General features: G+C 35.6%; 1 protein-coding gene across 2 annotated transcripts in view; it reads left to right on the top strand.

The window, feature by feature from the left end:
• Positions 1-12,926, top strand: part of TMF1 (TATA element modulatory factor 1) — a 37,103-nt gene that overhangs the window by 13,370 nt on the left and 10,807 nt on the right. For both annotated transcript variants that reach the window (XR_006715933.1, XM_045493487.1), the window contains exons 6-10: positions 6,440-6,582; positions 6,821-6,987; positions 7,279-7,435; positions 10,668-10,760; positions 11,435-11,591. Coding sequence is in view for 1 of the 2 variants with exons in the window: in XM_045493487.1 (XP_045349443.1) it covers positions 6,440-6,582; positions 6,821-6,987; positions 7,279-7,435; positions 10,668-10,760; positions 11,435-11,591 (717 nt within the window). In the remaining variant the exon portion in view is untranslated. The remainder of the gene's footprint in view (positions 1-6,439; positions 6,583-6,820; positions 6,988-7,278; positions 7,436-10,667; positions 10,761-11,434; positions 11,592-12,926) is intronic.

Here is a 12,926-nt window from a genome sequence, read left to right as displayed (position 1 = left end):
TATTTCCCCTGGTAACTAGCGTTGTGCTCTGTACTTCTATAAATTCAACTTTTTTATATTCCACATCAGAGTGAGATCATGTATGTAGTATCTGAATCTGACTTATTTCAGCCTCCAGGTTCATCCATGTTCTTACAAATGGCAGGATTTCCTTTTTCAAGGCTAAATAATATATAGCATGCTACTTTTTTCTTCTTTAAAAATTTTTAAATTTTTTTAATGTTTATTTATTTTTGAGAGAGAGACAGAGTACAGTGGGGGAGGAGCAGAGAGAGAGGGAGACACAGAATCTAAAGCAGGCTCCAGGCTCCGAGCTGTCAGCATAGAACCCGATGTGGAGCTTGAGCCCACAAACCATGAGATCATGACCAGAGCTGAAGTTGGATGCTTAACCAACTGAGCCATCCAGACACCCCTTCTTTTTTAGAATTTTTTATGAATTGGGAAAATATTCACAATTTTAGATAGCAAAAATAAATTACACATTTGTATATACAATATTTTTTATTGAAGTATAATTGCATACAATGTTATATTCCAGGGGTACAAGCTGCATAGTGATTCAAAAATTCTGTATATTATTCAGTGCTCACCATGAATACAGTCACCATACAACATTATTACTATATTATTGACTATATATACTATATTGTAATTTTTATCCGTGACTTATTTTATAACTGGAAATTTACACCTTTTAATCCTCTTCACCTATTCACCCCTCGCACTCTCCCCGTGTCATCTTTGGCAACCACCATTTTCTTTCTGTATTTAAGAGTGTGTTTTTATTTTCTTGTTTGTTTTGTGTTTTAGATTCCACATATTAGTGAAATCATATGGTATATCCCTTTCTTTTTCTGATTTATTTCACTTAGCATAATACCTTCTAGGTCCATCTATGTTGTCACAAATGGCAAGATCTCATTCTTTATTATGGCTGAGTAGTATTCCATTGTATGTATGTGTGTATATACACACACACCGTATTTGCTTTGTCCATTTATCATTGTATGCTTAGATTGTTTTCATATCTTGGCTGTTGTAAATAATGCTGCAATATACATAGAGCATTATATTTCTTGGAATTAGTGTTTTCTTTTTCTTTGGATAGATACCTTGTAGGGGGATTGCTGGAACACATCGTATTTCTGCTTTTAAATTTTTGGAGAAGCTCCATGTTACTGGAGTTTTTAATACTTAAAATTTCTTGTCTTTTCGATAATAGCCATTTTGACGTGTGAGGTAATATCTCATGGTGGTTTTCATTTGCATTTCCCTGATGATTAGTAATGATGATTAGTGATGGTTAGTGACCTTTTTATGTTTCGGTTGGCCCTCTATATGTCTTCTTTGGAAAAATGTTTATTCATGTCCTTTTTCCATTTTTTTAATCAGATTGCTTTTGGGGAAGGGTTGAATTGTATGAGTTCTTTATGTATTTTGGACATTTACCTCTTATTGGCTATGTCATTAAAATATGTCTTCAATTCAGTAGACTGTCTTCTTGTTTTGTTGATGGTTTCCTTTGCTGTACAAAAGGTTTTTATTTTGTTGTAGTCCCAATAGTTTATTTTTGCTTTTGTTTTTCTTGCCTGAGGAGACATATTCATAAATATATTCTAAGGCTGATGTTCAGGGGATTACTGCCTGTGTTTTCTTTCTTAAAAAAATTTTTTTTTTAATGTTTGTTTATTTTTGAGAGAGAGAGAGTAGGGAGTGTGTGTGTGCGTGCGGGGGAGGGGCAGAGAGAGCAGGAGACACAGAATCCGAAGCAGGCTCCAGTCTCTGAGCTGTCAGCAAGGAACCCAATGTGGGACTCGAACCCACGAACCATGAGATCATGACTTGAGCTGAAGTCGGATATTTAACCGAAGTCGGGTGCTTAACCAGCTGAGCCACCCAGGGGCCCTGCTGCCTATGTTTTCTTTTAAGAGTTTTATAATTTCACATCTCACATTTTGGTCTTTAATCCATTTTGAATTTATTTTTGTGTATGGTGTAAGAAAGTGGTCTGGTTTCATTCTTGTTCATGTAGCTGTCCAGTTTTCCCAACACCACTTAATGAAAAGAATATCTTTTCCCCATTATATATTCTTGCCTCCTTTGTCATCATTTATTTGACCGTATAAGTATGGGTTTATTTCTGGGCTCTCTATCCTGTTTTATTGATCTGTGTGTCTGTTTTTGTGCCAGTATCCTACTATTTTGATTACTGTAGCTGTAATCTAGGATTTTGATACATTCAAGCTTTGTTTTTCTTTCTTAAGATTGCTTTGGCTATTTGGGGTCTTTGTGTTTCCATGAAAATTTTAGGCTTACTGCTTCTAGTTGTGTGAAAAATGCTCTTGGTATTTTGATAGGGATTGCATTGAATCTGTAGATTGCTTTGGGTAGTATGGACATTTTAACAATATTAATTCTTCCAGTTCATGAGCATGGTATATCTCTCCATTTGTGTTGCTTTCAATTTTTTTCATTAGTATCAGAGTATAGGTCTTTGATTTTCTTAGTTAAATTTATTCCTAAGTATTTTATTTTATTTTATTTTATTTTACTTTATTTTATTTTATTGGTGCACTTGTAAATGGGATTATTTCTTAATTGTACTTCCTACTATTTTATTATTAGCATATGGAAATGCAACAGACTTCTGTATATTTTGTATCCTGCAATTTTACTGAATTCACTTATTCTAATAGTTCTTTGGATGGAGTCTTCAGGCTTTTCTAGCTATGGTATTATATCATCTCTAAATAGTGACAATTTTACTTCTTCCTTACTACTTTGGGTGCCTTTTATTTATTTTTCTTGTCCATTTGCTGTAGTTGGTCTTCACTACAATATTATATTAAAGAGGTTAGAGTGCACATCTTTGTCTTCTTCCTGGTCTTAGACGAAAAGCTTTCAGTATTTTACCATCAAGTATGATGTTAAGCTAAGAATTTTTTCTGTGTTGCCTTTATTATGTTATGTTCCCTTCTAGCCCACTTTGAAATTTTTATCATGCCCAGATACAGTATTTTATATAAAAATGCTTTTTCTGCTTCTATTGTGTTGACTTATGGTTTTTATCCTTTTATTAATGTGATATTTCATGTTGATTGATTTGCAAATATTGAACCACGTTTGTGTCCTTGGAATAAATCTCACTTGATCGTGGTGAATGATCCTTTTAATGTATTGTTGAATTCAGTTTGCTAATATTTTGTTGAGTATTTTTACACCTGTGTTTACTAGGGATATTGGCCTCTTGTTGTCTTTCTTTTTTTAAGGGTCTTTGGTTTTGGTGTCAGGGCAATACTAGTCTTATAGGATAAATTTGAAAACGTTTTTTTCAATTTGTGGACCAGTTTGAGAAGAATAGGTATTAACTCTTCTTTAAATGGTAGAATTCACCTGTGAAGCCATCTGGTCCTGGGCTTTTGTTTGAGATGAGGAGTCTTGATTACTGATTCAATTTTGTTACTAGTAATCGATCTGTTCAAATTTTCTTGTTCTTTCTGATTTAGTTCTGGGAGATTGTTTCTAGGAATTTATCCATTTTTTTTCTAGGTTGTCAAGTTCACATATATAATCATCATAGTATTCTCTTAAAATTCTTTGCATTTCTGTGCACACCACATTTTCTTTATCCATTTATCCATTGATGGACACTTAGGTTATTTGCATAACTTTACTTTTGTGAATAATGCTGCAGTACACATGGAAATGCACATGTCTCTGAGGTACTGATTTTATTTCCTTTGGATGTATACCTAGAAGTGGGACTGTTGGATCATATAGTAGTTCTATCTTTAATTTTTTGGGAATCTCCATGCTGTTTTCCATAATGGCTGTACCCAGTTTACACTTCTGCCAATAGTATATACCAAGGTTCCCTTTTCACTACATCCTTGCCAATTCTTATCTTTTGTCTTGTTGATAATAGGTATCCTGACAGTTGTGAGGTGATATCTCATATAGTTTTGATATGCATTTTTCTGATGATTAGTGATATTGAGTACCTTGGCCATTCTTTGTCTTCTTTTGAGAAAGTCTATTCACATCTTTTTTTTTTAAAAAGAAATTTTTTTTTTAATGTTTATTCATTTGTGAGAGACAGAGAGTGAGTGGGGGAGGGGCAGAGAGAGAGAAGGAGACACAGAATCCAAAGCATGCTCCAGGCTCTGAGCTGTCAGCACAGACCCGAAGTGGGGCTCGAACTCACCAACTGTGAGATCATGACGTGAGCTGAAGCTAGACACTTAACCGACTGAGCCACCCAGGAGCCCCTCACATCTTTTACCCATTTCTTAATTGGCTTGTTTTTTGTTGTTGAGTTATTGGAGTTCTTTGTTTATTTTGGATATTAATCCCTTATCAAATACATGGCTTGCAAATATTTTCCTCCATTCTGCAGATTATCTCTTCAGTCTGTTGATTTGTTTCCTTTGCTATGCAGTAGTTTTTAGTTTGATGTAATCCCAGTTGTCTATTTTTGCTTTTGTAGTCTATGCTTTTGGAATCCATACCCAAAAAATCATTGCCAATACCAATGTCAGAAGTTTTTTTTCCCCTATTTTTTTTTTCCTAGTAATTTTACACTTTCAGGTATATTAAGTGTTTATTTTGAGTTGACTTTTGTATTTGGTGTGTGGTCCTATTTCATTCTGCCTATGATTATTCAGTTTTCCTGGTATAATTTATTGATGAGACTTCCCTTTCCCCATCGTTTGTTCTTGGTCTCTTTTTTGAAGATCACTTGGCTGTAAATGTATTTCTGAATTCTGTGTGGATTTTCTAGGCTGTTTTGCTCTGCTGGTCTACTATGTTTTTGTTTTTTTTTTCTTTTAACATTTATTTATTTTTGAGACAGAGAGAGAGCATGAACAGGGGAGGGACAGAGAGAGAGAGGGAGACACAGAATCCAAAACGGGCTCCAGGCTCTGAGCTGTCAGCACAGAGCCCGATGCAGGGCTCGAACTCAACGGACCGTGAGATCATGACCTGAGCCGAAGTCGGATGCTTAACCGACCGAGCCACCCAGGCACCCCTGGTCTACTGTTTTTATGCTAGTACCATACTGTTTTGATAACTCTAGCTTTGTATCATGTCTTAAAATGAGGAAATATGATACTTTCAGCTTTGTTCTTGCTCAGGATTCCTTTGGCTATTTGAGGTCTTCTGTGGTTCCATATGAATTTTAGGATTTTTAAAAAACTTTGTGAAATTTGCCATTGGACTTTTGTTAGATATTGCATTGAATATGTAGTCTGCTCCTAAATTCATGAGGCTCCATTTTCCAGTAGCAAGTACATTTTGCTTCACAAGCACAACATCATAACCATACCTAAGAAAATCAGTATTTATTCAGAAGTATACTCCAACATGTATTTCATCATCCCATTGTCTCTAAAAAGGACTTTTATACCTGATATTTGTCCTTCCCCAAGATCCAGTCAAAGTTTGTGTATTGCATTTGGCCATTATGTCTTTTTGGTCTTTCTTTTTTTTTTTTTTTTTTTTTTTTTGTATTTTTTTTTTTCAACGTTTATTTATTTTTGAGACAGAGAGAGACAGAGCATGAATGGGGGAGGGGCAGAGAGAGAGGGAGACACAGAATCGGAAACAGGCTCCAGGCTCTGAGCCATCAGCCCAGAGCCCGACGCGGGGCTCGAACTCACGGACCGCGAGATCGTGACCTGGCTGAAGTTGGACGCTTAACCGACTGCGCCACCCAGGCGCCCCTGTCTTTTTGGTCTTTCATCAGTCTAGCGATAGGTCTCTCTTCATGACTTTAAAGACTTCGTAGAATCCAGGCCAGTTTTCCTATAGTATGCCCCATGTTCAGGAATTTGTCCTTCTCATGATTAGATTCAGATAAAATTTCTGGTAAGAAAGATCACTGGTGACTGACTAAATGGTTAAGATGGTAATAGCCAGATTTCTCCATTGTATTACAAGTAGATTTTTCCATTTGTAATTCATAAGCAATACGTGGGAATGAATTTTAAAAAAATTATTTATTTAAATTCAAGTTAGTTAACATACATTGTAGTATTGGTTTCAGGAGTAGAACCCAGTGATTCATTACTTACATACAACACCCAGTGCTCATCCCAACAAGTGCCGTCCTTAATGCCCATCACCCATTTAGCCCTTCCCCCCATTTACCTCCCTGCTAGCAACCCTCAGTTTGTTCTCTGTTATGTAAGAGTCTCTTATGGTTTGCCTGTGGGAATGATTTCTTAAGGCTAAGAATATTCTGTTACCTATCACCCTTCCATCTAGTAATTTTAGCATTTATTGATGGTTGTCCCAATCAATTTAATGTTCATGGTTATAATATTGTGATTTTAAAAATACTCTATCATTTTATGTCACTGGTTAGATCCAACACACTATCCAGATTCTTAAGGAATCATTATTTGAAAATTTTTTTTTTTTTTGCCATTGCTAGGAGAAAAACTTTCAAAACAGCAGCTGCATAATTCTAACATTATTAAGAAATTAAGAGCTAAAGACAAAGAAAATGAAAATATTATTGCAAAACTGAACAAAAAAGTTAAAGAGCTAGAAGAAGAGTTGCAACATTTAAAACAGGTGAATATTAACTATTATCTAAATATATATATTGTTATTACTTCCTATATGAACAATTAGCCATGGCTTATAAAACATTTAGAATAATTTATTGGGATATATCATGGGAAGAATTTGTCAAGCAATTTAATAGATGATAGTTAAGATTTTTCTTCATTACTGTAACACTCAAGATTCCTGGAATACAATTATTTACCATGGTGTTACTAATTGAAAAATACTTTTGTCTGTTTTATAGGTCCTTGATGGCAAAGAAGAGGTTGAGAAACAACATAGAGAAAACATTAAAAAACTAAATTCTTTGGTAGAACGCCAAGAGAAGGATCTTGGCCGACTTCAGGTAGACATGGATGAACTTGAAGAAAAGAACCGAAGTATTCAAGCTGCTCTGGATAGTGCATACAAGTAAGAAAATGAACAAATATACAACTCATTTAAAATCAATTATCAGAACAGGATGTTGAAGAAATACTTCTTCTGTTATTTGATCACTAACAATATTTATAAACTTGGCTATATATGGACTTGTAATTGGTCAGAGCAAGTTCAACAGAGAGTCCTTACTGTGGTCAGTGTTTATTATGGGGTGAACTCTCCCTTATTGTGTAGCTCCTAGGGAAATCTATATGCAAACTTCCTTAACTTGGTCATGTAATTAACTATTTTAAATAAAAATTATCAATCCAATTTTTTAAGAGAACTTACTGATCTCCACAAAGCCAATGCTGCAAAAGATAGCGAGGCACAGGAAGCTGCTCTGAGTCGTGAAATGAAAGCCAAAGAAGAACTTTCAGCAGCACTAGAGAAGGCCCAAGAAGAAGCCCGTCAGCAGCAAGAAACGTTAGCGATTCAAGTAAGCAAGAGATAATAATTAAATTAGTCTTTAAAAACTTTGTGCTTTTACAAATTAAAGAATACATTAGCTGGTTTGAGTCAAACTTTATGTAGTGGTACAGGTGTTATATTTTGTTTCTAATCTTGTTGGACACTTTTTTCTAAGACTACTGTATTGTGCCAGTCTTGTGTTTTTTGTTTTTTGTTTTTTAATTTTTTTTTTAACATTTATTTATTTTTGAGACAGCATGAACAGGGGAGGGTCAGAGAAAGAGGGAGACACAGAATCTGAAACAGGCTCCAGGCTCTGAGCTGTCAGCACAGAGCTGGACGTGGGGCTTGAACCCACGGACCGTGAGATCATAACCTGAGCCAAAGTCGGCCGCTTAACCAACTGAGCCACCCAGGCGCCCCCCCCCCCCTTTTTTTTTTTAAATTTTTTTTTAACATTGTGTGTTTTTTTAAACCATTGTTAAAATGATACCTACGTTATTCTAGTACTGCTTATTTTTGGTGAATTTCAGACTTACTACAGAATATTGTGAAAGGCAGACTGTGTTACTGCACCTATGCAGATAAATACTAGACATTGTGTATAATTTTAGGAGAATCCATATAACTCCTGAGCTTATTCATAACAACTGGGGGAGTCCATACAGTTCAGATAAGGGAGGAAAACCAAAATTTGTCAGACTTTGTCTTACAAAATCATCAGTTGATGGATACTTGGGTTATTTTCACTTTTGGTTATTACAAATAATACTAGTATAAACATTCATGTACACATTTTTGTGTAAACATTTATTTTAAATTCTCTTAGACATAGGGCACCTGGGTGGCTCATTCAGTTAAGCATCCGACTTCGGCTCAGGTCATGATCTTGCAATTCGTGGGTTTAAGGCCCGTGTCGGGCTCTGTGCTGACAGCTCAGAGCCTGAAGCCTGCTTTGGATTCTGTGTCTCCCTCTGTCTCTGATGGCTTCATTCCCTGTGCTCTGTCTCTTTCTCAAAAATAAATAAACATTAAAAAAAATTATTAAAAAAAATTCTCTTTGACATATATCCTTAGGTTAGTTTGGTAATCCTATATATAACTTTGTGAAGAGCTGCCAGACTTTCCACAACACCTACACCATTTTACATTCTCATCAGCAATATGTGAGGGTTTTAGTTTCTATCTTTTGCCAGTGTTTGTTACCTTCTTTTTTTTTTTTTTTTTTAAATAATTTTTTTTTTAACGTTTATTTTTGAGACAGAGAGAGACAGAGCATGAACGGGGGAGGGTCAGAGAGAGGGAGACACAGAATCTGAAACAGGCTCCAGGCTCTGAGCTGTCAGCACAGAGCCCGACGCGGGGCTCGAACTCACGGACCGCGAGATTAAGACCTGAGCCGAAGTCGGCCGCTTAACCGACTGAGCCACCCAGGCACCCCTTCTTTTTTTTTTTTTAATAGCCCTTTTAGTGGGTATGAAATGGTATCTGATTGTGGTGTATTTGTTTATATTTCCTTAATGACTAATGATGTTGAGCATCTTTTTATGTGCTTACTGGCCATATATATATTTTTGCATCTTCTTTGGAGAAATTTATTCAAACACTCATATCCTTTGTTCATTTTTAAATTGTTGAGTTGTGAGAGTTGTTTATGTGTTCTGCATATTAGGTCTTTATCAAAGGTAGGATTTGCAAATATTTTTTCCCATTTTATAGGTTGTCTTTCATTTTCTCAATAGTGTCCTTTGATGTATAGGTTTTTTAAATTTTGGTGAAGTCCATCTTCTTTATTTTTTCTTTTGTTGCCTGTGCTCCGGGCATCGTATTTAAGACACCATTGCTTAGTCCAAGGTCATGCAGGTGTTCCCCTGTTTCCTTCTAAGAATTTTATAGTTTTAGCTCTTGCATTTAGGTTTTTTGCACATGGATGTCCAGCTGTCACAGGACCATTTATGGAAAAGATCATTCTTTCCTCATTGAGCGCAGTGCAATTTTGATTTAATTTTACATAAATATGTAGAACATTTACATGATTCCAAAGTGAGAACTATATAACCGTATGTCGAGACAACATTTGTTTCCAACTTAGCTCCTCCCCGTCCCCTTTCTTTGCCTATAAGTAGCCATTTTACTAGTGTTTGGTTTGTTTTTTCAGTGTTTCTGTTTGTAAATGAAAGAAAATATACAGGTCTATAAATTTACCTATATACCTCTGCATATACACTAGCATAATAACAAAAAGTAGGGGAATGGGAGACAGAGAGCATATGGTGGTACTATTTATAAAATTATCACCTTTTATAAGTAACGTCAGTTTTGTGTATTAACTTCTTCTTACCTTTCTATGTATTTTTAAGTAATTGATACCATATAAGTTTTTTCATTTAAAATTTAATTATAAATTTTTACATATTCTTCACATTCATCATAATTTTTTTTAAGTTTATTTATTTTGAGAGAGAGAGAGTATGCCCACACACGTATGTGGGAAAGAGGCAGAGAGGGAGAGAGAATGTATGCTGTCAGCTCAGAGCCTGACACAAGCTCAGTCTCATGGAACTGTGAGATCATGACCTGGGCCAGAATCAAGAGTCGGATGCTTAACTGACTGAACCACCCCGGCGCCCACATTCATCGTAATTTTTAATGGGAATATTATATTCATGTATCAAACTTTGCAAAAATAGATTACTGGTGGATATGTGGAATATTTCCTGTTTTGTCTATTTTTGCTAGTCTAGCTAACAGCAAAGTGGGGAGTATCTTTTATATTTATATCTGCTTTTGTTGAGTCAATTCTCAAGACTAGGATGACCAAGTGAAAAAGGTGAAAAATTTTATGATCCTTTAAACATGTCTTCATAATGTTTTACAGAAACACTGTAGCAGTTTACATCTGCAGTTGTGTATTAGGAATAGCAGCTTGCTTTTATAGCTATCACATTCTGCTTTACATTGGGAATATTTATAGATGCATTGTCTCTCCTTCTGTAATGTACAGTGGCTGTGCCTTGTACCTATTTATATACTTTTTTTTTTTTTTTTGGCTTAACAGTGGTTTTCTGAGTATATATTGGGTACATATACAGTTTAGAATTGCTTGATGAATGGCATGTGTGCTAATCATGTGAAAAAGCTCATTGGATAGTAGAAGTATTTTACATAAACAGCAAGTGCGCACAACACAGTATGCAGGTAGGAAGTTGCGGGTAATGTTTTGTGACCGTCTATGCTAGTGTGTACGGGTTCTCATACAGGTGGGAGACCTCAGGCTGGCACTGCAACGTGCAGAGCAAGCGGCTGCCAGAAGAGAGGATTATTTACGCCATGAGATCGGTGAACTCCAGCAGGTACTGTCACAGTTTTCCTAAACACAAATCCAAGATGTGTTTTCCTAGAAATAAAAAAATGGCTCGGTGGGGATACTGTTCATGGAATTGAGATGATTACTACCATACTTAGCATTTGCTGTATTGTTTTGTGCCTTATATGAATAAAATCAGAGGGGGCACCTTAAAAAAAATAAACATGAAAAGCCCTAGGTTTTTTTATGGAAAATAATTTGTGCTAGATTTATTTCTCAGTATTGTCTTTTCGTCTGTTATAACTAGTTTATTATTATCAGTCTTTGATTACTGTTAGGTAGATAGGAGACCACTCTTAATTTTCAATAAGCGAACATGAATGGGAAAAGGGAGAGAAAATGCAACTCAGATTGATCTTTCTGTTTTTATAAATACTTAGAAATATTTGGGTGATGAGACAATTGCTGGGAGGTTTGGATGATAGTTTTACCTTCAGGTAATCAAAAGCTATCTTTATGTTTGAAAACCTTATAAAGAAGCACTTATTTACATACTGTTATGCTTCGTAACTCTAAAGATCGAATAATTGGAAAATAATGTAAATAATTTTTTCTTGGGAAAACATTATTGTCCAGAAATCTCTCATAAAGTTTGTTTGCTAGTGTTTTTAGAGCTTTTATTGCTGTTAGTGGTAATGACTTAAGAATTTCACCATTCAGAGACTTCAGGAAGCAGAGAATCGAAACCAAGAGCTGAGTCAAAGTGTTTCATCAACAACAAGACCATTGCTTCGACAGATAGAAAATTTGCAAGCAACTCTAGGGTCCCAGACATCATCGTGGGAGAAGTTAGAGAAGAATCTTTCTGATAGGCTTGGTAACTGATTTCTTTAGTTCTTAAGCTCAGTGTAGAAGCTTGTTTATAGAATTAGAATAATGGCATAAAATTGAAATTCTTGATCTGATAGTTATATCTTATGTCTAAGTTGTAGATTTTTACCTCTTCTCTTTTTTTACATTTATTTTCTAATATCCTAATTGACCCTTTCAAACCACTTGTTTTCCCTTACACAGTGTGTCAGATACTGTCCCAAATACTAGCATGCCTTCCTTTCATTTTTACAGACTGCTGCACTCATTTTTTTCCTTGTCTCTTGGTAAATCTGACCCCTTTCTAGCTTGTCTGCAATAATGTAGGATGTAGAAATCAGGATTCTAGTTGTTGGTAGAATTCCAGGAGCAGAGATAGATCTAAGGAGGATCCCGATCAAACTCTACTGGACAGATGATGCGGAGTCTTTAGAGTCTTTTTTATAGAAATGCCCCAGGTTGCCCTTCTGTGATGTTATTAAGAAAATTATTCTAAGATGTTTATGCAAGCATAGACTAGTACATATGCGTATATATGTACATGTATATACGTATACATATATTAGATATCCCAGAAGCTGGCAAGTTCATGAAAAATTCATGTGTCCCATTCTGTGCCTAAATATAACTGTCATTTGAGACACTGTGGTCTAGTGATAAAAGCAGGCCTGAATGGCTGTCCTTGTAAGCCATGAGGGGTAAACTAGATTAGTGGTTTTCAAACAGTACTTGCTAGATCCCTTAGATGTCTTAGGACTAGATGCCATGGTGAGAGGGAAGCTCTATAAATGAGAGGTGCTTGATGTATCTCTGTAGGCTGCTGTAATGAGAGTAGTTCCTCCTTTGTCTTTTTTTTTTTTTTTTTTTTTTGAGTTCCATGTGAGATGATGTCTGGAAAAAGATTCATCTGCTTAAATAATCAGTGAACTTAATGAACCCTTATATGTTGTGTAATTTGTAGGTATAAGTTTTGGGGTCCATCAGTTGTTATTGAGACCCATTTGTTATGAAAATAAGACATCTGAAAATGACACCTCATGAAAAGAATAATTATTTTGCAATAAATGAAAAGTAGAAGCTGTTATTTTTGTGGTTTTTAAACTGGAGTCTACATACACTCGAGGGTATGTGGTATTGTGCTGGAATGTAGGCAAAGCCAAGGGACAGATGTAGTAAATAGTATTTTTTTTTTTAAATGTTTATTTATTTTTGAGACAGAGACAGAACGGGGGAGGAGCAGAGAGAGAGAGGGAGACACAGAATCCGAAGCAGGCTCCAGGCTCAGAGCTGTCAGCACAGAGCCTGATGTGGGGCTCGAACTCACGGACCATCAGATCGTGAC

Source organism: Leopardus geoffroyi, chromosome A2 (genome assembly GCF_018350155.1).
Source record: "Leopardus geoffroyi isolate Oge1 chromosome A2, O.geoffroyi_Oge1_pat1.0, whole genome shotgun sequence".
Classification (NCBI taxonomy): Eukaryota; Metazoa; Chordata; class Mammalia; order Carnivora; family Felidae; genus Leopardus; species Leopardus geoffroyi.
Note: the sequence above shows the minus strand (reverse complement) of the source record. Positions and strands in the feature narration are given on the sequence as shown.